The sequence below is a fragment of the Panthera pardus genome, unplaced genomic scaffold (genome assembly GCF_024362965.1).
Source record: "Panthera pardus isolate Hobbes unplaced genomic scaffold, ASM2436296v1 HiC_scaffold_11, whole genome shotgun sequence".
Lineage (NCBI taxonomy): Eukaryota > Metazoa > Chordata > Mammalia > Carnivora > Felidae > Panthera > Panthera pardus.
The window spans coordinates 35,419,569-35,443,055 of record NW_026526666.1 but is presented as its reverse complement, the minus strand read 5'-3'; the positions used below and the strand labels follow the sequence as shown (position 1 = coordinate 35,443,055).

Sequence of the window (23,487 nt, the reverse complement as noted above, 5' to 3'; positions counted from 1 at the left end):
TGGAGCCTGCTTCCGATTCTGTGTCTCCCTCTCTCTCTGCCCCTCCCCCGTTCATGCTCTGTCTCTCTCTGTCTCAAAAATAAATAAAACGTTAAAAAAAAAAAAGAAAAATAACTAGCATTAAAACTGCCTGTCCCCAAACTTAGAGCACTACAGAAAAGGCCAAAGTAGTTTCAAATAAAAGAAAAGGAAATTTAAGAAACAGGCCCATCCTGAGAAATGATGTCCACAACACAGCCCTTTGCGCCTCACACCTGGATGAGCCAGAGAACATCAAACCAAGCTTGCTTGGTTTCAAACTGAAACTGCCCTCCATCTCCCAGCAAACTCACACAGACTTCTCTGGAGGTTCATCCTAGGACTTGGGCACTCTAACAAATAACTTGGAAAACACATTCATCAGCTGGGAGTAAGACATAACCAAGCACATGAGGAAACCAAGCAATATGGAACAGCCTACTTAGAAACAGGAGCAGAGGGGCGCCTGGGTAGCTCAGTCATTTGGGCGTCCGACTTTGGCTCAGGTCATGATCTCAGGGTCCATGAGTCTAAGCTCCACGTCAGGCTCTGCACTGACAGCTCAGAGCCTGGAGCCTGCTTCGGATTCTGCGTCTCCCTCTCCCTCTCCCCTGCTTGTGCTCATTCTGACTGTGTGTCTCAAAAATAAATAAAAATGTTTAAAAAAGAAAGAAAGAAAGAAAGAAAAAGAAACAGGGAGCTGAAAAAGAGCCAAGTATATCAGAATCAGACACAGGTTAGAAGACTCATGCTCAGCATATTGAAAGACAAGAATAGGTACAAATACCTCTAAGACCAACTTGGGGAAAACAAAAAATACTTTCAGAAATGAAGAATCAATGACCACATGAGTCTCATCTCAAAAGAATGAGGAGACCTTTAAAATGTGTTTGCCTGCATCCATTCTAGTTACCTCGGGACTCGATCTGACCACCTTACCATGCACTGTGCTGGGAGAGCTGGGTACTCGGGACTCAAAGCTGGAGAGGTTCCCCGAACTGCTGATGTTCAGTGTCCAGTAAGAGAGAAAGACTTATGAAAACGTATTCCCAGGTTATCCCATAGCTCAGTGAGTGTTGCACCATAGTGTGAAAGCACTGTGGAAATGGGCTAACTCTGGAAGAGGGGGACACAGAGCCAGAGGGAAATCCAACATAACACACAGAGGGGTAAGTGCCACAGGGATGCCTGACAAAGAGCACTGAGGGAGGCATTTCCAAGAAGAAAGTGGTATCCTGACAGCTCATCCTCCACCACGAACCTTCAGACCCCTGGAACACACCAGAAGAAGTTTTCGTGGGCCTGTCCGAGCAGGGCTGAATTTAGAGTTAACCACCATTGCTTTAGCAGAACCATATTGCTAACGTATTCATCCTGATGATTCACAGTAATTTTTTTTTCATTTAATTAAACGAAAAGGGGCATCTGAAAAGTTGTGATAAACCCTCAGGAGAAGGCATGGAAACTTCTCTCCCACATACACCCCTGGCCTCTAGTGTGAGAAACACCATGCTGATGAAAGAAGACGTGGTCTTCTTGAAAACAGTGGTGTGAAACACAGGACATTAGGTCAAATACTCACTGAATGCCTTGTGGGCCCAGCTCTGCCAGAGACATTTTCCTGCCTTCCAAGAGCTCAGTTCCATGGAAGGGAAAGAGATGAACACATAAAAGTACCATAAAATGTGTTCCCTGCTGTAAGTGAAATCTCCATTGAGCACCCCGGGAACAGAGAGAACACAGTACCCCAATTGCTTCAAGTGGCTTCAAACAAATCTTTCAGCTGCTGGTTTCTTTGACTACATGGCCATTAAATGTTCAAAAAATGGTAACTGACTTTAACATTATCCTAAGAAACCTTATTAAGAAAATAAGTCACAGGCAAAAAAAAAAAAAAAAAGAGAGAGATAACAAACATCAGAATCACTTATTGTGTTAAATTATTGACATTACTCCACCCATCCAGAAGTTTTTTACTTACAGAGCAGTTGTAAGACTTCTAGCAATGTGAAGGATAAAGAGAAAAATGAAAACGCTAGCATGAAGAACTTCCCCCTCAGGCATACAGAGCCATCTGGTGAAATAAAGAGTAGTACTAGCCAAATGTAATCAACAGAGGATAGAAAGGTAGAAATACAGAAAAAAAAATTAATGTGAATAATAAAGTTACAGGATGAGATGGCTGTTTTTAGTAAGTCCAACTTGGGGCTCCTGGGTGGCTTAGTCAGTTCAATGTCTGACTCTTGATTTTGGCTCAGGTCATGGTCTCACAGTTCGTGAGATCAAGCCCCGGATCCAGTTCTGTGCTGGCGGCACGGAGCCTGCTTGGGATTCTCTCTCTCTCTCTCTCTCTCTCTCTCTCTCTCTCTCTCTGTCCCTCCCCAGCTCGCATGGTCTGTTTCTCTCTTTCTCTCTCAAAATAAATAAATAAACTTAAAAAAAAATAAGTCCAACTTAGGTTTAGAAACAACATCTGAAGTTTGGAAGAAAAGGTGATGATATTTTGGCTTAGAAATTCTAGAATCTCAAGAATAAGGTAAACGTACAAGCTTTCTAAACTTTACTTTTCTGAGAGCTTTTTCTTGCACCCCTCTTCCCAATTTGTAGATCTTCCCTAGTTTCCTGTTCGGTGAAGGGTATTAAATACACACTCAGATACAACTGGACATCCTATAACAGAAATATAATGGTGTCAAACAAACAACCAATGCAAAGTGAAAAAGAAGGAAAACTAAAAACACAAAAGAGGCAAGACAATATCACAAGACCAAAACATCCCTGCATTTGCCACTTAATCATGCAACACTCTCCTGTGCTCAGGCTGGGTGCTTGGTACAGGAAGCCTGAAGCTGCGATCACAACTGTCCAAGCAAGAGTTAAGTCAGCAGGAAAAACACTGCAAGCTCTATCACAAATGATGAAAATCTGCAACAGGTTGAGAAAAGGACAGAGAGTGGGACTCATAACTCATAACGCAATTCAGGGGACGAGAAATTGCATCATGAAATCAGTCAAGGAAGAGAAATCAGTGAAGATAGCACTCTGACCCACCAACTGTGGGTTTGTGAAAGTGAAATTGCATGAAATAAATAAGAGTAATCATGACTCATGAATTATTTATGTTTCACTAAACTATAGGAAATGCACGATCTGGATTATTTAAGCTTAATAAGTGGCACTATTAGAGACCAAAATAGCAGAGGAAAAAAGCACCATATTGGTGAGCATAAAGACAAAATCTAGAATAGAATGGAAATTCACCCACATGATGGGCTAGAATGGAAAACTAAAGAGAACTTAGGAGAGAAAGAAGCCTGAGTCTTAGTGCTACGGGTGAGAAGTCAGAGAAGAAGCACATCAAAGCTCCCATCTGTTATTAAGAAAACCTACTCTTCCCTCAGATGCTCAAGACTGTATGATGTCCCCTAATTTTAAGGCTATCATGTGTCCGAGGGCAATTCCAGCTTTAACAAATCAATGACTAAGTAAGTCTATGGAAGCTTGAAGTTTTTTTAAAAAGCAAAATAAAACAAGGTACCAGCAATTCTTAACCTCGCTGGGGTCATAACCCCATGTGAGAACCTGTGAAGGCTCTTGGCCTTTGCCTCAGAAAAATACACAAAGTTCAGTGATGGTACCTTGTTCCCATTACCACGATCAGCTCAGCAAATAAGCTAACCAGCCCAGGCCGCTAGTTTTTCAGTTTGCATGACCCTTACCCTACTCAAAAAGAGGTATGAAAGATTGTTTTCTATTACAGTGGCCTCCAAAGAGGGGTGCGTGCACACAAGGGACTATTCACTGGTATGTGAGAAGAAAGGGTTAGGGCTACTAACTGTATTAACCTAGCAAAGAGAGAAGATTTACAATTTTACACATTTTATTTTTGAGACAGAGAAAGAGAGAGAGAACAAGTCAGGGAGGGGCAGAGAGAGAGAAAGGGGATCAGAGGATCCAAAGCGGGCTCTGTACTGACAGCACAGAGCCCTATATGGGGCTTGAACTCACAAACTGTGAGATCATAACCTGAGCCAAAGTCAGACGCTTAACCGACTGAACCACCCAGGCACCCCTAAATTTATGAGTTTTATCATATGGATTATTATGTATCATACCCAAGCTGCCCTCACTTGGCCAGAATGCCAGATGCCTGTGTTTCATGTAGGTATGCAAGGCAACCTGGGGAGGGGCGGGGGGAAGCAAGATCCCAAAGTAGGGGGTTGATGTTGGTGGCCTCACTGGTTTTCAGAATATTCCTACCACTTAAGGTTTAGGTGAGCCCATTTAAGCATTTTTGGAGTGTACTATCCAGTTTAGTCAACCCTCACAAGGTGGGCAAGAGACATAAAGATTCTTACAAAAAAATGAGACTCACTGGAACCAATGAGGGCCTACATTAGCATCAAGAAAATGAAGACACAAATACTCTCCTAATATAAACTTTGTTTTCCATGAGTTCAAAAAAGATGAAAGGGGTGCCTAGGTGGCTCAGTCAGTTAAGCGTCCGACTTCAGCTCAGGTCATGATCTCAGGGATCTCACGGTTCACGAGCCCCGCGTCAGGCTCTGTGCTGACAGCCCAGAGCCGAGAGTCTGCTTTGGATTCTGTGTCTCCCTCTCTCTCTGCCCTTCCCCCATTTGCACGCTCTCTCAAAAATAAATAAACATTAAAAAATTTTTTCAAAAACTAATATGATCTGAAAAGAAGTTGGAAAAAAGAAACAGATTTATCAAGAAAACTATTCAAAATATTGGCCAAAGCTACTATTGTTAAATGTATGTGTTATACCCCAAGTTATTAGGTAACGACACTATGAAGTCATAATGATGTAAAGTCACTGCATTTAGCAATTTATTTTAATATCCTACCTCACCCTTTAAAATGTTCGTTTTACCTGTTTTATAGAATATAAAACAATATACAAACATACATTCAGAGAGGGGGGATGTTCTTTTAACTGATGGGGGAAGTTGTCAAAAATATTTGGGGGGTGCCTGGGTGGCTCCATGGGTTAAGCGTCCGACTTCGGCTCAGATCATGATCTTACAGTTCGTGAGTTCGAGCCCCGCGTCTGGCTCTGTGCTGACAGCTCAGAGCCTGGAGCCTATTTCAGATTCTGTGTCTCCCTCTCTCTCTGCCCCTCCCCTGCTCATGCTCTGTCTCTCTCTGTCTCAAAAATAAATAAACATTAAAAAAAAATATTTGGGACTACTTCTCCAGTGTTTCAGAGCTCCAACCACACCACCACCATAGATGTGGATGTTCTTGTGTTACCACTGCTGATATTACAAACTCCTTAGCTTGGGAGAAATTGGTGTTTGTTCCCCAAGATCCTGACAGACATCCCTGTTGAGGTATCTTGTTTTGATGCAGTGGCACTAGAACAGAATGGTTTTCCTAATTCACAACGATCTCTTACTAGTCACACAGGATGAGACCGCAGAAGCAGGTGAACCACTTCCCAAATTTATCCCTCCTGTACCCTTAGCACAGGGAACAGTAAGTACCACCAGGAACCTACATCTATATAGCTCTGCATTGTCTGGTCCCATCTACCTCCCCAATGTCATCTTTCCCCTGCCAAACTTAATCGTCTACATAATTTTATTTTATTGTTTTAATATTTATTTTTGAGAAGGAGAGAGTGTGAGCAGGAGAAGGGCAGAGAAAGAGGGAGACCGAATCTGAAGCAGGCTCCAAGCTCTGAGCTGTCAGCACAGAGCCCAACGTGGGGCTCTAGCTCACCAAAGGTGAGATCATGATGCCAAGTTGTTTGTTAGATGCAAAGGTTTGATAGACTCAAGTTAAACATTTTTGCCTGGAATATATCATAGATGACATCGTATACTTCATACGACATCCCATCCAGAGATACAATATCAGATTGATGCACAGGGTGGGCTTTTTAAAGTATAAACTGTATCATGTCAATATTGCCTAAATCCCACTTATGGCTTCCTTTGCATTTATTCTATAATACGAAGTCGGACGCTTAACCGACTGAGCCACCCAGGCACCCCTCATCTACATAATTTTAAAGGAACTATGTAACAAACCCACCCCTGATTTCTGCTCCTTAGAGGCAAATTCTTTTATCTGTTTCTTTTCAGTTATTTACTTTAATATTTCTAAATAATGCTGCCCCACTATTTATTTCTCTTTTAGATATTATCAATCTACATCCTCCCATGGAAAAGATGATTTTAGCTCTTATATGTGCCCCCCACCCACCAGCAAGCATACACCTGTCCCCTCCCTGCTCATCATCTCAATAAAATTTTAATAAAACTTTTGGATACTCAGAATTTATGAAGTGAATATGCAAATGTGTTTCACAGTTGAGCCACTAGTACACTGTGATTTTATATTCCTCCTTGTAAGAAAAAGCTTTTGGAGTTAATTGCCCCTTTTCCCCATTTGCTCAGTTTTCAACAGACCAGCTGGGATTCCATCACCAAACTCTGGCTGAATCTGCCAGCTGCCTTCAAGACAATCAAACAAGTTGAGCAACTCGTCAAATTCTTTCTTCTCATCCTTCCTGGAGCCTCATCCTCCTGCTTCAACCTACACTGGTTGCTTCCTAATTCCTATTCAGGGCCATCAACTTGGAAATTCCCCTCACCTCTTTCCCAAATTGGAATCCACATTTCCTGGAATTCCTTTGCTCCCTCATTTTTATGGAGAGTATCCATCAGTCCCATCCTGTGAAAGGAAGCCCGGAAGGTAAATTTTGAGACCTCCCTTAACAGACACTGCTAATTGCCTACCTGGTATCCAGTCTTCCCTTTTTCCTGAGTTTGTTGAGGGTAGGGAATGTATTAAGACCCAAGAATTGACTACTTCAATATTAGAGCTAGAGAAGAACTTAGGGCCACTGTTTGCAAACTCAGCTACACACTGAGTCACCTGGGGCACCTGAAGAACACTGAAGCCCAGCCTCCATCCACAGAGATTCTGGCCTAATTGGCGTGGGTGCGGCCCAGGCACTGGGGCTTTTAAAAAGCTCCCCAGGTTATTCAAATGTGCACCCAGTTTGAAATCCTCTACCTTGCAGGTGATCTGTTCCCATCTCCTTATTTTATGAATGAGGCAATTAAGGTACCCTCAGGTTGCAACCTGCCCCCAAAAGAATCCAATTTACTGACCCCCCTGTCCAGTGTTCCTCCTTGATCCCTGAATTAAATATTTCTTAAGGAGTAATCGCCTGGGTGGCTCAGTCGGTTGAGCATCTGACTTCAGCTCAGGTCATGATCTCATGGTTCATGGGTTCGAGCCCCACATCTGGCTCTGTGCTGGCAGTGAGGAGCCCGCTTCGGATCCTGTCTCCCTCTCTCTCTCTGCCCCTCCCTCCCCACAACAAATAAATGAAACATTTTTAAATAAAGGGAGTAATGGCCTGGAAGATAGTCAGGAATGAAGGGGAAAAAAATGTCATGTTCAAATAAACTAGTATTTCAAATACAACTTCTCTTATTTAGAAATGTGTGACTGGGGCGCCTGGGTGGCTCAGTCGGTTAAAGCGTCCGACTTCGGCTCAGGTCACGATCTCGCGGTCTGTGAGTTCGAGCCCCGCGTCGGGCTCTGGGCTGATGGCTCAGAGCCTGGAGCCTGCTTCCGATTCTGTGTCTCCCTCTCTCTCTGCCCCTCCCCCGTTCATGCTCTGTCTCTCTCTGTCTCAAAAATAAATAAATAAATGTTAAAAAAAATTAAAAAAAAAAAAAGAAATGTGTGATAATTTGGCTGACAACAGAATCCTAGTCCATAAATTCGGGAGACTTCTAAATGGTCATGTTATTAAAATGAGAAGGAAAAAACAAGTAAAGCTATCTGATGGGATGAATCCAACATTTCTTTTCCTCAGGGTCTTCAGACTCTTTAGAGCAAACCCTTAGTTTCCATTTGTTATTCCCCAGTGAACCCTCTCCGGCTGCAGGTGCCAATGGTCACTTCTCAGGCTGCAGCTTAGTGGCTGGGCCGCCTTTGATTCCGCTGACCAGTACAACCCCGGGGCAACCTCTTCCCTCTGCTTCTAGGACATCCCACTCCCCTGGTTCTTCTGCCTACCTCACTGGGCATTTCTCAGCCTCCTTTGCTGGCTCCTCTTCCATCGGACTTCGGGTGCCAGAGAGCCTCAGGACACAGTCCAGGGCGTTTCTATCCTCTGTCCTCCTTTCTCGAGACCCAGTCCTGTGGCTTTAAATATTACCCACATGATGTGGACTTTCACATCTGCAACTCCAGCAAATCTCTCTCTTGAACAGACTCCCTTATCCAACCTCTTCCTTGAAACTCCACCCACACGTCTAATAGATTTCTCACACCAACCCCCACCCCCTTCTCCACCCATCTGCTCAGCACAGTGATTACACACATTTATCCAGATGTTTCAGCTGTAACCACTCCCCCTATCAGTGATTTTCCACCTTGGCTGCACACTAGAAGCATTTGGGGACATTTATTTAAAAATTTTTAATGTTTGTTTATTACTGAGAGAAAGAGACAGAGCATGAACAGGGGAGGGGCAGAAAAAGAGAGGGAGACAGAATCCGAGGCAGGGTCCAGGCTCCGAGTTGTCAGCACAATGCCTGACACGGGGCTCGAACCCATAAACGGTGAGATCATGACCTGAGCCAAAGTCCAACGCTTAACTGACTGAGCCGCCCAGGCACCCCCATTTGGGGACTTTTAAAAGGTTTCAGCGCCTTGCTTCCAGCCCCTAGATATTCGGATCTAACTGGTGCCCAGTTATGAGCTAAGTATCAAGATTTGTGATAAGCTTTCCAGGTAATTCTAATGCGTAGTAAAGTATAGGAACTTTGCTCCAGAGCCATAATTTTACTTCTCCTTTTCCTCAATCCACACATCCAATTGATCAAGTCTTCCTTCAAAGCATATCATGGGTTGGTCCACCTCCCTCTATCCACTGCAGCCTTAGAGGTAATGGGTTTTTTTAATTTATTTTTATTTTTTATTTTTATTTAATTTTTGTATTTTAGAGAAAGAGAATGAGGGGAGGGGCAAAGGGAGAAAGAGAATCTGAAGAGGGGAGGGGCAAAGGGAGAAAGAGAATCTCAAGCAGGCTCCATGCTCAGCACAGAGCCGGATGTGGGGCTCCATCCCGTGACTCTGGGATCATGACCTGAGCTGAAATCAAGAGTTCCACGCTCAGCTGACTGAGCCACCCAGGCACCCCTGGGGGGTAACATTAAAAGCACAAGTCAGATATCACTGCCCTGCTTAAAACTCCATAGTGGTTTCCCCCTGCTTTCAAACTAAAATCCAACCCTCCCATTATTGCCTAAAAGTCTCCTGCCCCCTCCTTCCCATACCCACTCTCCCCCACATCCTCTTTCCTGGCTCTGAAACAGTCCCTGATCTGGCCATTTGCATCTGCTGTTTCACCTGTCTTACTGCTATGCCCCCAACTCTCTGTACGTCCGGCTCCTTCTCACCCTTCCCTACTGCCTGTCTCAGCACTTAATTTCCTTTATGATTGAGATCACATTCTTTATTGGTCTTCTCTACAAGAGAACTTCTTGAAGGCCAGGTCTTGGTCATCACTACATCCCCCAGCATACTGCAGAGCACCTAACACATAACAGGTGTTTGATGACTAATTTTTAGGAAAAAGAAATGGGTCAATGAATGAGACAACAACCTTGACTATATGAACGTTGTGTTGGCCAGTACCTGTTAAGATGAAATAATAATGACAACAGCAACAAACATAATAAAAACAATATAACAACGATATAGAGTCTAAAACACTGATAGGAAATTTTGAATTAAAATTATACTGAAAAGGCTTGCTCGGCCAAGACACGTGAGAGTGTTTTAGGTAATTTGGTTGCCTGGTTTGCTGAGAGAAACCCTATTTTGTTTCAATTAATATTCCTGAAGTCTTTCCAAAGAATCAACTTTTCAGTGAATTGTTATCATGAAAACTTGGAATCTACTGGGGAGAGAGAAAATGAGAATCCTCCTGGAATCCAAGTGCAAAAGTAAAACTTAGACACATTTAAAAAATAAAATCGGTTGAAGCCTAAGAGAGAATTTTTTAAAATATGATTTGACATACTTTTCTAAAGATGACACAAGCCAATGTCAGAAGCCAATGAAAAAGACTGACAGATCTTCACACAAACATTTAAGATTTTGAAACGTTAAAAGACAGAACAGGGGAAAAGTCTGCAATCTATTGAAACAGCCAGAAGTTTATGACCTATTACCTGTAGACAGCTCCAAGTTATGAGAAGAAAAAAAGACAACCTAGTGTAATAACAGGCCAAGGATCTGAACAGGACAGTGAAAATTGAACAGCAACGAAAATGTACTAATAGCCAGATTGGTGAAAATCTATCTTAAGTTTCATTTACCAAAACTGAGAACAAGCCTGTATTGATGGAAATGTACATTTTTGAAGGGCACTCAGGCTCGGTATCCAGAAGAGTATCTGTGATCTAGGAATCAAACCTCTGTGGATTTGCACAACAAATGCTTAAAACTGAGTGAACTTCAAAATGTGTTTTCAAAGGGGGTATGAGTTTTTTAGAACAAGTGCCAGTCAAAAAGATGACTACAAAAATGTTCACTGTAACCCTACTGGCAACATTGTATTGACCTAAAGATGTCTATGCATACTGTTAATTCTTTTAAGTTACGAAATAAATATATTGAGACTCCATTTTTCAAGTCTAGAAGTGCATAAACCAGAAAGGAAAAAAAAAAAATCTTGGCACTCTTTTGCAGTAGTGTCACATATAATCTCAAATTTCTTCTTTAAGTCCTCCATATTTTCTTGATTTTTGGTGATTAACATATGGATTCTTGAGTTGTCATGAGTTAAAACAAGTTATGTAAAAAAGGAATCTAATAACACATGCCAGGTAATCCAGTATTTCTCTGCCTGATGTTTATGTACAAGATAGAAAGTGGGGAAGTCAGGCAGAGACTAAATTTCACTGTGTTTACAGCAATGACCATGCTGGCCCAGGGAGTGAATGTCACAGAGCAACCTGGCAGATGGAAGGCTTCAGAAAAATCCCAACAATATACATCATATATACTTTTTTCTTCGACTCCAATTCCTATAATGAACTGATTTTCTCATGATTTGTGCTGAGAGAGAGAGAGGGAGGCAGAGGAATGGATCCAGATAGCTGATGCTGTGGGACTTCCAATAAAAGGAAGTCAAGGAGGAAAGGAGGAAAGGAGGAAAGGAGGAAAGGAAGAAAGGAAGAAAGGAAGAAAGGAAGAAGAAAGAAAAAGAAAGGAGGGAGGAAAGAAAGGAGGGAGGAAAGGAAGGAGGGGAAAAAGACAGAAACTCTGGTTACCGTGTAAGCATATCTCTCAGGACATAAATGACATGGTCATTCTAATCCTGAGAAGCACTGGAGAAGAAAAACTGTAGGGCTTTTCATTTCCCACTGGAGCCACTCATAAAAAATGTGCATGCTACAACTTTCAGGAATTTCCCTAAAGACGACTGACCATGCCACCCAGTTCCTATAAAATCCCCTCTCATCACCACTTTGCTGCCTCTGGCGAGCAAGAAAGCAGAAGTAGGGCTGCACATTTTCAAAGTGCTGGTTCTGAACAAGTCACGCCCCCTTTGAAAATCCTGACCAATCAGCTCTCTAGGTCAGAGATAAGTAAAGCAAAACTCCATTTCTTAGCAATACAGGCTTCCAAAAGCACTTACAGCTGGAGAAGATGAGAGGAATCATGGCAGCCTTCACATTTGGCTTTCTCTAACATTTCAACAAAATCCCCATTTAACAGGGTCATGCTAATGACTCTCCCAAAGGAAAAGGAAAATTAAAAGCCATAAAGCCATAAGTAACCACTTTCTCCTCAAACCACTGAATGAGTTTACCTTATTCTTAGACAAGCCCACCTCAGTGTCAGCTGGGGAATCTCTAGGTTCACCCTATCTGTGACAATTCCCTCTAGCTGCTCTAGGTGATATAATTTTTTAAAGCCCACCATTTAAATTATGGGTCTTCTGGAATTATAGCAAGGACAATTTTTCAGAACCTTTGGCTTCACTACTCACCAGTTATTGCCTGACAGATGTATTCAAGGAGAGATAACAGAAGACAACCTTCAAAGGAGAAGGAAGGAAACCATCCCCCTATTGAGGGGACAGGAATATTGGCAACCTCCCTCCCCCCCTCCCCAAAGCTGTCTTGCCACACCAGGGAAAAGGAGGCAGGGGTCCAAGGTCAGAGTAGAAAGCTCAGCTAGAGGTCATCTAAGGAAAATGGGACCCCCCCCCCCCCGCACAACACCCCGCCATGATTGCCAAAGCAAACAAGTAAACAAACCAAAACCTGGCTTTAAACATTTGATCCTGAAAAGAATATTACAGTTTGAGTAAAAAAGAATGAAGTCTGGAAATAAAAGTTTTCTCTGTGAAGCCCATAATCATGATGTAAGAGCTCACTGAAGGGTGATCTCATTCTTTAGAACTCACATGTGGAACCTAGACTCCTGGCTGTGGCTAAGAACAGCCCAGCCTTCGCTAGAGAGATCCCACTTTTATCTTTCATGGCCAAAAGGGTTTTCTTTGGCTGCTAATTTTACTTTGAAAACTGTAGCCACAAGAAGTCACCTGTTTTTCTACTAGGTTTTAAGAACTGTCTTATCCTGGGTTTCACTTCACATCAGAGAAGAGACCGAGCCTGAAGAGATTAGCTTGTGAATATGATCACTCCTGACTTTGAGTTCTCTATTCTCTGCCATTCTGTTCAAAATTTGTCTCCATTACTCTTCCTCCTTGCTTCATTATGAGTTTTTATATTTATTACTCTGTTGTTAAAAACAACACTTTTTAAATTTTTGTAATGTTTATTTTTGAGAGAGAGAGAGAGAGAGAGAAACAGAGCATGAGTGGGGGAGGGGCAGAGAGAGAGGGAGACACAGAATCTCAAGCAGGCTCCAAGTTCTGAGCTGTCAGCCCAGAGCCAGATGTGGGACTTGAACTCACGAACCGTGAGATCATGACCTGAGCCGGAGTTGGATGCTCCACCAAGTGAGCCACCCAGGCACTCCAGAAACAACACTTTGAATATGCTCTTCCTTGGGAGAAAAGAACATGGCCTTCTAAAACACTGCAGGATTTACCGATTTTTAAGTGTAGGGGATTAAATCAAACTGGCACCATTATGTTGACCCCTGCATGGCAACGCTCAGGAGAAGAGTGGGAAATGTGTCTGTTTTTTTTTTTTTTTCTTTTACTATTAAATACAATTTATTGTCAAATTGGTTTCCATACAACACCCAGCGGTCATCCCAACAGGTGCCCTCCTCAATGTCTGTTTTTAAAGCGTCCAGACCACAGCCCTGGTTTAAGGAAGGTTTGCTAAAGGAGAAGGGCAAGTTTCTGGTAGTGGGAGCTTATTTGACGCAATGTGAAGTATGAAGAGGAAGATGAGCTAAAATCTTGAGACTGTTGACTCAAACGGAAGAAGCTACTGGATTCCCCCCAGCTTAGGCTGTTTGGTTAGCACATCACAGAGGTGGTGAACATCTCTCAAAAGTGTGAAGCCCACGTCCCACCTCTGCAGAGAACAATGCAGCTGGTCCCTTGAACATCAAACATCCGAATTCATATCTTGACAGCTAGACCACCTTTCCCATGCCCTCTCTCGATGACCCCTTCTTCCATTCTCAGTTTACAATGACACAAGCCTCTGTTTCCCACTGGTCCTGCACAACCAGGATATATAGATTTCAAATGTAAATCCCTTCGAAAGCTATTTGTGTGCACGGCCAAGTGTGTGTCCTGTAGTGTAAGAATGGGAGCCTCTGGAGATACTCCCTGGATATGATACAAATGGTTAAGCTGTGAAGGAAACGTGCTAAGAAAAATACCGGACTAAAGATTTAAAACAAACAACAACAACACAGATTATATACATCACACCCACCATAAGCACAAGCCTGTGTATCAGTCCACGCAGAAGACAGTAAGGAAACCCGGAGTCTGTGTGCTCCCCACCTTTTAGGACAGGGCTTTTAGAGCTAAGGCAGTGGAAGAAACGTATCACTTCTGCCCATCTGCCCCATTAAAAATCGACATTTAAGAGAGATGGTCATTTTGGTGTAACATTTGCATGTATCCAGTCGTCAAAGTTGTACCACAGTTATGTCCTCTAATTCAAACCTAGCCTTTCAAAGGTCTTAAAAAACATATATGTATATATATATATACACACACACATATATACACGTGTGCATATATATACACACACACGTGTGTGTGTGTGTGTGTGTGTGTGTGGGTATATATATGTATATATATGTATATATATACATATACACACCCACACACACACACACACACACACACACACCACGCTTGCTTGGAATTGAAGTCATCTGGACAGCCACCAGAGATCAAGTAAATTCTCTTAAAGTCTGGCTTTCCTTGCTAGCATAAGTCCGCTTGTAATACTGAGAACGCCATGCAAGAAACGCAGGAGAGTCTCTCCACTATTTCGAGAAAATGTAAAGGCCCACCACTGGATTTGTTTTGTGAGCAGAGGGGGAGCCAAGGCCTGCTGGTACTCACCCCCCCCCCCCCCCCCCCGGGCTCAGCCACGCAGCTGGGTGGTGGCGGCTTTGACCACGGAGGCGGGGCCCCTCGGCAGCGCCATCCGGCTGAACTGTGCGCCTTTTCATAAAGGTAGAGGAATTGGGGTTAACCACACTGTAACCCTCCCACCTGAGGAAAAGGCCTGTTTGTTCCGGAAGGCACAGCCCAGCCTTATTTAACTAACTGCAAGCAGCTAATATAAGCACGCCCAAGGCAGCAAGAAAGCTCTAGTCTAGAACAGCAAAGCCATCCATTTGATGAGAGTTCCTCCAGAATCCAACATCCTGAAGGATACCGCTCAGGCGCCTCACCTGACGGTTAGCCTGAAAACACCTGATCCTGTCTCCCGCGTCCCGGCCTGGGGAAACCGATAAGGCTGCAGGGCCACGTCTCCGCCTTCAAAACTTTCCACGGCTTTGGGGATTCCGAGCAGGAAAACCCGTTCAGTGCACACACCTCTCAGCCCTCCCGGGCACGCACGCCTTCCCTAAAGTTGGAGCCCTGCTAGGCGGGCTCCCTTCTCTTACCCTTCCTGCAGCCCCCCGGGGCCCGAAGACCCGGGCCCGGGGGTGGGGACGGCGGGGCGTTGCTCCGGCCGCGCGTCGGCGGGACCGCAAGGCTGAAGTGCGAGCCGGGAGCCCAGCGGCGCGTGGCCAGGCGTTCCCGCCCCGCCCCCGAGTCACCACCTCCGCCGCGTTGCTTCCCTCCGGGCAGCGCGAGCTGGGAGCTGGGCCCCGGGGTACTTTTTTTCCACGTGTAAACCCGCGGGCCTCTGCGAGCCCCGGGGGGCTGGAGGCAGCTTAGCGGAGCCAGGCGGGGGCGGTGGGAGAAGCAGCGGAGTAGGGACGCCCGAAGACCCCAGGAGGAAAGCAGTCCGGGGAGGGCCGGCGGTGGGGCCCCCGGGGAGGGCCCGCGGAAGGCAGGGGGCCCCCAGGACGCTCCAAGCGGGCTGGAGCCGAGAGCCCCAGGGGTACTGACCTGTGGCGGGGCCCCCAGGACAGGCCTGAGGCTCCGTTCCACGCCGGCAGGTCCAGAGCCTCCACGCCGGAAGGCATGGTGCTGCCCCTGTGCGGCAGGAGGAGACCGAGGGTGGGACGGCTGCACCTGCCTCGGCCCCGGGGTGCCGACCCCAAGCTTCCGCGCTAGAGTGTCGGGTGTGCCGGGCGCTGCGGCCAGCCCGCTCCGCGTCCGGGGTGTCTGCCGGGAGGTCCGGCTAGGGAGAAGCACCTTCTAAAGGGAGCCCGACTGTGGAGCGCTGGTGCCGCCCGCGCGCCCTCCACACTGCCCCCAGGCGGCGGGGCCGCGCACTCCCTGCTCCCCGCGACCCCAGCCTTTTTTCGCTCCCTCTTGTTTTCTGCACCCATTCTGCGCATTTCTGCAGTCATTTCTATTTTGATGCGTTCAGGACACACTCAGTGCCAAGCCGAGTGCTGGGTACTGTGGACACCAGCATAAGAAAGACATGGTCCTTTCCTCTAGGACCTTACATAAACTGGCAAGCTCATTCGGTTAAGTTCATTCATTGGAACGTGTTTGTATTCTGAAGTGTACGATCACAAAACTCTGTGACAAGAGTCATGTTTCGGAGATGTTAAAACTACCGACGCGCAAGGGAAGAAAAACGAATGGCCTTTCGCTCGCGTGGGGGAGCTTGAGCGAACCCCCTGCTCGGGGAGTACGTGTCCCTGTGACCCCGGGAGGGACAGAGGGGCGGCACAGACTTGCAGGACCCGAGCGTCGGGACTCTGTAAGCCTGCGCTCGCAGCGGCCTCTGCTCTTCCCTCCCAGAGCACGAAAGGTAGGGGAACCGGCCTGGGAAACCAGGCATGAATCTTAGAAGGTGGGGGTCTCCGGCATTTGTCCAAATGTCATGTTTCTGCTTTGGGTGATATTGACTTGGCAGTTTGGACCCGGCCAACAGCCTGTTTTCCTGGGAGCCCTCTTCCTTCTTTTCACGTGATAGCAGAAGCAGAGAAAGTCCGACTTCCAGGAGATTTGGATCAGCGAGTGTGTAAAGGTTTGTGGGTTTAGCGAAGACAAAGAATATTCTGCCAAGTAATTATTGTAACGTGCGTCTTCAGGTAGATGTAATTGGACAGAATGATGCGAACAAATATACATAATTGACCCCTCTTTTGCAGGTCGCTTTTAAGGCAAAAATGACTTAGAGTCCCTTTAATCGAGGTGCCCACTGAGTGCAGACAGGCTTGGAAGATCCCGTTTACCCAGTTAGTACAGTGCCCGCAGGTGGGTGCAAGGGTGGTGTGGTTAGGTTCCTTTTTATAAGAAAACGAGAGGAAATGGAACTCTGTGTTCTTGTGGGGAGGATGTGGACCCCCTTGAAAAAGGCAGACGGTGACTTGATTGCAGAGTGTTGGAGGAAGTATATGGAAAGTAGGAAATATTATGTGTGTGTATATATGTACACACACAATTTTTATAGTAAAGAATTTTCAAGCCTTTAATTCAAAGAAAAGCTTGCCATGAAGGAACAGCCCTATTAACTTCAAAATTCTAGCACTCCACCAGGGGCAACAATCCCTTTAGAAGTGGACTGTAAACTGGAATAACTTTTTTTTTGTATCAGCAAACTACCCAAAATACTGAAGTTTTAGAAAACTCCAGTAGAAATTTTAGAACTTCAGAAGTTTTAGAAAACTTCAGTATTTCTACTGAATAACTAATCAGTGGGTAGTTAAAAAGAAAATTCATTGTTAACAGTGCATTTATTAAGAACATTTACCATGTGCAAGGGCTCTGTGCTTCAAGGGGCCAGGAGTAACCCTGTGTGCCCACTAGGTTCGAAGGTTGATTTCCATGTTATCTCACTGAACACTCAGCACTCTGTGTACTGTCATCTGCTTTTGAAATGAGGAAATGGGTTCAGAGAGGTTTTAAGTTGCTGCCCTGAGGTCACCCACACAATTTGTAGTAGATCCAAGATTTCTATTCAGATCTTTGAGTTTCCAAAATCTTTATTCTCACTACACTGCTACGCTGAGAGAGATCTAATTCACAGTCACTGCCCTTGAATCACTTTCCTGATCTGGAGAAGTTTCCCTCGTTTCATAAAGCGGAAAAGACATACATGCACATAATAGCTATAATTGGTGATGCACATATTACTGACAGGTCTAAAAGCATTATTTTATTTTTTTTTATAAAGGCATTATTTAAAAAAACAAACGGTAAATAAATTCTTATCAAACACTGTAGGGGAAGAAATAGTTGCAATAGGGAACTCCAAGTAGCTCAAATTTTAATGTGCAAGTGAAACACCAGGGGATCCAGAGACTTAGATTTTCCATTTCTTAAAAGCCATAAATACTGCAAGAATAGCTTATACTTATTATAGAACCTCACATTTCAACGCCTGCAGTCATTATTATGATCCTCATTATATTAAATAATAAGACTTCAGTGTCTCAAGGCTATCTTCATTTAGCCCTTAAAATTAAAAATTAACAAATCAGTTTTCTTTACAAAAAAAGTTTGCTTTGAGAAAACCTTTATTGCACATCATTAAGTTCATTTCTATTTGAATGAATAGCACACAAAACAAAGATACATGTTGTAAAATTCCCTAAAATTCCAATCAGCAGTATCCAAGGAATGTAGACTTTGTTCTTCGTCTTTTAAGGCATACATTTTCTACTTATTTTTAAGTTATGACCATAATTGTTTTTTTAAGGTTTTTTTTTTTTTAAGTACTTTAATGTTTATTTATTTTTGAGAGACAGCACATGCACGAGCTAGTGGGGGAGGGGCAGAGAATGACTGACTAAGGATCCCTGAAGAGGGCATTGCACTGACCGGAGAGAGCCTGAGGCAGGGCTTGAACTCACAAACTGTGAGATCATGACCTGAGTCAAAATCCAGAGTCAGACGCTTAACCCACTGAGCCACCCAGGCGCCCCAAGAGAAGAATTTAAAATGCGATGATTAGGGATGCCTGGGTGGCTCAGTTGGTTGAGCTGACTCTTGATTTTGGTTCAGGTCAGAATCCCAAGGATTGAGCACCACATCAAGCCCCATGTATAATCCCACGTCAAACCCCAAGTTGAGCCCCATGCTGAGCATGGAGCCTGCTTAAGATTCTTGCTTTCTCTGTCTCTGCCCTTCTCTCCCCGTGCTCACTTGCTCGCTGTCTCTTTCCAATAAAAAATAAAATTAAAATAATAAAATAAAATAAAATAAAATAAAATAAAATAAAATAAAATAAAATAATTACTGATCTATACCAACCACTTCCCCTCTCTCTCAGGGATGAACCCCAGAGAGTGGTCAAGACCAGAGTTAGTGAGTTTTATGAAGTCAGACTAGGCATTGTTCTCCACTGATGACACAATCAATCCAGTAAAAATAGCTGGAAGCAAGAGTGTAAGAGCTGAAGAGGGGGATAGAGAACATATTCTAAAGCTTATGGCAAAATAAACAAGAAATAACAAGAACCCAATGGCTTCTCTCATCCAAGTTAATTTAAAAAAAATAAACCCAATATAAAGCTGCAAAAGACATTAAATATTGCTTTTAAAAATATAAATAGTTCTTGATAAATTATAGCTATTGGTTTGCTCAAAGCAATAGTCTTCAAATATACTGTACCTGATCTTAAAATATCCATACAGTTTCCCAACTCAGCTATATATTATATATCCCTCTAGAGCACAGATTAGCCTGATAGCTACTTTTTACAACAGCAGAATATAGAACCTGGAGGGTCGTCTTCTAATCTGTATTTTCCAGAATTGGGTAGATCTTTGCATTCTGCTATAAATGTACGAAGTTCAGTCTCTGGGAAGCCATCTTGTTGGTAATGCTACATAGAAGAATTTAAAAAAAAAGTTCTCATTAATAAGTCCCTTGAAAACAGCTTTATTCCACATTCAAAATGGATCATTTGTCAAGGGAGGGAATCTTTCTAAAGGGATAATTCAGTCACTTTCAAGTATTTTCAGGGAGATATAGCCTCTAGAGACATTCTTAGGTTTAGCTACGGAAAAGTCAGTCTAGAATTCTGCAGTGTCCTCCTGGGCTCTCTTTTATGAGTCTGGCTCAATCCAAAATGGGCATGCTGAATCTGAGTCTGAGCCATCCTTCCAGGAAGAATCCATTCTATATACCCTTTGGGAGTCTCTCTTTCAGACAGACAGGTTTAAGGGTCTTGTACTAACATCAGTTCAGGGTCTAAGATCTCTAGAACATGTGCTGACCAGAGAGGATCAGCCATCACTTGCCACCTGATAGGTGCTTTGGGCCCATGGAAAAAGGTAAACACCTAAACTGTGAGTCTCAGACTTGTATCATCAAGAGTTGTTAACTAACATTACTACCTTTGAGACCTTGGCTACCACCCTTGAATAACATATAGTTCTCTGCATGAAGAGCTGAAGGCAGTGAACTTTTAGAGCACAGTGGGGCAGGATTTAGACAGGTACGACTATATTCTTTCTCAGTGGCCTTGGTGACTCTAAGCACACATCTGCCAAGAAAGTATTAATAAAGACAATCAGTTTCTGAAATCTAAGTCAGTAAAAATGAAGTCATGGCCCTGGCTTCACAAGCAAGGTATTCATAATTATCAACTCATCAACTCCTACTAACCCTCTCTTTATCCCCGGGGCCATTTATATGATATCATGTTTCAGTACCCCTTCTCATACCCAGAAAGTCCCCAAGTGGAAGTGTCTATGTCAATGGTATATCTAATAGTATAAGGTTATTAGAAATTTAAATATATAGCGATATTTAGCCTGCTTTTCCATATTTCAAAGGGCTCAAAATAACTTTTAAAATATCCCATGTGAGGGACAATATAAATAATAGCTTTTCAAATCAGCTTTTCTAACACATATAAAGCTTACATGGCTAGCACCTGACATATCAATCCCCTCACTCTTCTGGAGATCAGGCCTCAGGATAGTCCCAGGCAGGTCCTTGCCAAGAGTCTGGGTTCAGTCACAGTACACTCCAAACCAAGAGGTTAATTTTTCTTTATGAAAATTGGATTTTAAATGGTCCCCATCAAATTTTGAAATGCCATATGTTTCACTTACCCAATGCCTACTGGTCTTTAGAATTCTAATACGAGTTTAGAAATCTTGTTTGGAAAAAAAGCACAATTACTTAGAGACAAAACCTAAAATATTCTACAAATTCAAATTCTTCATTTCTGTTTCTCAATATCTACAATTGAAGTCTTTCTTTTCCACCTTGAAAAAATTAACATTCTAGCTGTTCTCCTCCCTCTTAGGTACCATATTTTATTGCTATTCTACAAGTTCTAGAAAAATGCTGCTACTTAAGCTCTTGATGAACCTACCTTAATTGTTTCATATGTATCAGTGATCAGTGCAATGAAAAGACTTAAAATCATATATATAAAGAGGCTGATGAATGAGTAGAGGTAAATTCTGCTAAACAACCAGACCAAATAACTTTTTTGTTGCATTTTTGCAAATGTGGCAAACATATCATCTCCATTTATCAGAGAGAAAAGGCACTCGGAGACCATGTTCAGAGAACGGAACTGGAAAAAGAAAAGAGAAAAAGTTCACTTTATTTCACATTCCTTCCCACTGGAGATTGTTCATGACACTATACTAAAAAATAATGGACCACGTATCCTTGTAAACTATGTAGTTAGCCTGCAGTAATTACAAGCATTTGCTATGTGATACATGCAACCTGTATAATGCCTACTGTTTTTCCTGAACAAGCAGCTCCTTCTTTGTGCTCCCCTTAAGGGGAGCAGCCTGAATTGAAGCTGCTGGTTTGCACCCTCAGTGCTTTTCTGAGTCAAGTCTGACCATTCCCTCTGCCTACATGGAAAGAGATCCTAGAAACACTTATGCAGAGATACCCAAGTCCTAACCATGCATGCTCATACTTCTCATTTTAAAGTTCATTCCATTTGGGATAATGGTATTATAATCAGGACTGACTCTGGTAACAAAAAAAATGCACAGATTTCTTCAAGTTCCTCCCTATACTCCCTTTTTAATAAAATCACATTTCCAAAAGTCTTGCCTAAAAAGCTGACTCCTTATTTTTTAAATTTTTTTTAACGTTTATTTATTTTTGAGACAGAGAGAGAGAGAGAGAGAGAGAGAGAGAGAGAGAGAGAATGAAGAGGGGAGGGGCAGAGAGAGAGGGAGACACAGAATTGGAAACAGGCTCCAGGCTCTGAGCCATCAGCCCAGAGCCCGACGCGGGGCTCGAACCCACGGACCGCGAGATCGTGACCTGAGCCGAAGTCGGATGCTTAACCGACTGAGCCACCCAGGTGCCCCAAAAGCTGACTCTTTATATTGATGAATCAAGTTGACTTATCTTGATCTCATAGGTGGTAAAAAAATAAATAAAATAAAATAAAATAAAATAAAATAAAATAAAATAAAATAAAATAAAATAAAATAAAATAAAGACATAATTATCTGATATAGTCCATAAAAGGAGGTGAAGTAGCTAAGTGAATCAATTATTCTCTCAAGTTGGTCACACCTTACCAGTTCACAAACATGGCACCAGATATACGACCTTCGACATTTTCAGGCTGAGTCACAAAATAGAAGGAGCTCATTTTAAAAGAATAACTGGTACTATTTTAGGAGCTTGATAGTAACAGGAAAACGTTGTTTATTGGTACCTTATCATGGTAAGGTCCCAGCACAATCCATCCACAGAAGCAATAGCCCAAATAAATCATTGCGGCACAGCAACAGAACCTGATGACATTGGGCAGCGCTGCCTGAAGGGTCAGAATAAGGAGCTAGGAAAGTAAGAGAGGCTGTTAGAATCCCCTTGTCCCTCAGCCAAAGCAGTGCAATAACTCTGAAAGATAGGAATACCAACAGCATGGAGATCCATGGAATCCTTACGTTGTACTTCTGAAAGAAACCGAGGTATCGAACAACTCCGAGCCACACGAGCATGGTGGAAGTCCCAAGAAGTATGCTACAGACATCATAACTTGTTAGACTCTAAAACAGAGTGGAAAAAAATAACCAGATTATGTAACAGAAATTCATTGGGACAAAAAATATTTCGTTGGGGGGGGGGGGTGGGTAATAGGAATCAATCAGGCAGTGTTCTAGGTGCTAAGGACAAAGAAGTGAACAGAGAGACAAAATTTCCTTCTCTCCGGAAGCTTGCATTCTAGCGGTGGGAGGGGGGGAGAGATAATAGAAATAAATTAATGGAACTCTCAGTACATTAGCTGATAGTAAGTGCTGAGAAGAAAATTCAGGGGAGGGGAAAAAGAATGCCTCCAGGGTTGCATTTTAAAAGGAGTTGCATTTGAACAAAGACCTGAGAGGAGTGAGAGAGTACAAGCTGAGCAAAAAGCTAGGAGAGGAGTGTTCCAGGCACAGAGACAAGTAAATGCAAAGGCCCCATAGCAGGAGGGTGCCTCAAAAGATGGAGTCCAGCTGCAGTGAGCAATGGGGGAGAGTACAGAGTCACAGAGGTAAGGGGGTAGGTAGTTTAGAGCCTCGTGGCTAATTTAACACCTTTGTATTTTACTCTGATAGGCTGGGGAGATTTGAAAGCTCTGAATAGGATATGATACCATTTGGCTGCTATGATTAAGAGCAGACTGTCCAAAGAGTGAGAAGGCAATTGCAATGATAGCGAGGAGAGCTGATGGTGGCTTGGACCAGACTAGTAATGATAGAGGTGATGAGGTGATTTTTAAAGGTAGATTGATAGGATTTCCTCTTGGATTAGATGGAGGGAAGAGGGGATTAGTCAAAGAGGAGAGTCAAGGATAAATGTATGGCTTTTGTCTTAAGCACCTGAAAAGAATTGCCATTAACTGAAGTTAAAAAAGCCATGAAGAAGCAGGTTTGGCCTGTGGAGGTGGAGATTGA

General features: G+C 43.4%; 2 protein-coding genes across 6 annotated transcripts in view; both read right to left on the bottom strand.

Moving 5' to 3' along the window:
- The window catches only part of MCOLN2 (mucolipin TRP cation channel 2), a 56,798-nt gene extending 40,957 nt beyond the window's left edge, over positions 1-15,841 (bottom strand). Inside the window, exon 1 of one of the 5 annotated variants that reach the window (XM_019414003.2) lies at positions 15,596-15,841. In XM_019414003.2, coding sequence (XP_019269548.2) covers positions 15,596-15,672 — 77 coding nt within the window. In that variant the 5' untranslated portion in view covers positions 15,673-15,841. Of the gene's footprint in view, positions 1-8,082; positions 8,272-14,928; positions 15,089-15,144; positions 15,238-15,595 lie in introns of those variants that run through there. The other 4 variants (XM_019413998.2, XM_019414000.2, XM_019414004.2 and 1 more) reach the window with 4 other exon arrangements.
- A 2,267-nt stretch (positions 15,842-18,108) lies between these two features.
- Positions 18,109-23,487, bottom strand: part of MCOLN3 (mucolipin TRP cation channel 3) — a 32,568-nt gene continuing 27,189 nt past the window's right edge. Inside the window, exons 10-13 of the mRNA XM_019414005.2 lie at positions 22,498-22,599; positions 22,266-22,388; positions 20,940-21,146; positions 18,109-19,436 (exon numbers count right to left, since the gene is read on the bottom strand). Of these exons, the coding sequence (XP_019269550.2) occupies positions 19,302-19,436; positions 20,940-21,146; positions 22,266-22,388; positions 22,498-22,599 (567 nt within the window). The 3' untranslated portion in view covers positions 18,109-19,301. The remainder of the gene's footprint in view (positions 19,437-20,939; positions 21,147-22,265; positions 22,389-22,497; positions 22,600-23,487) is intronic.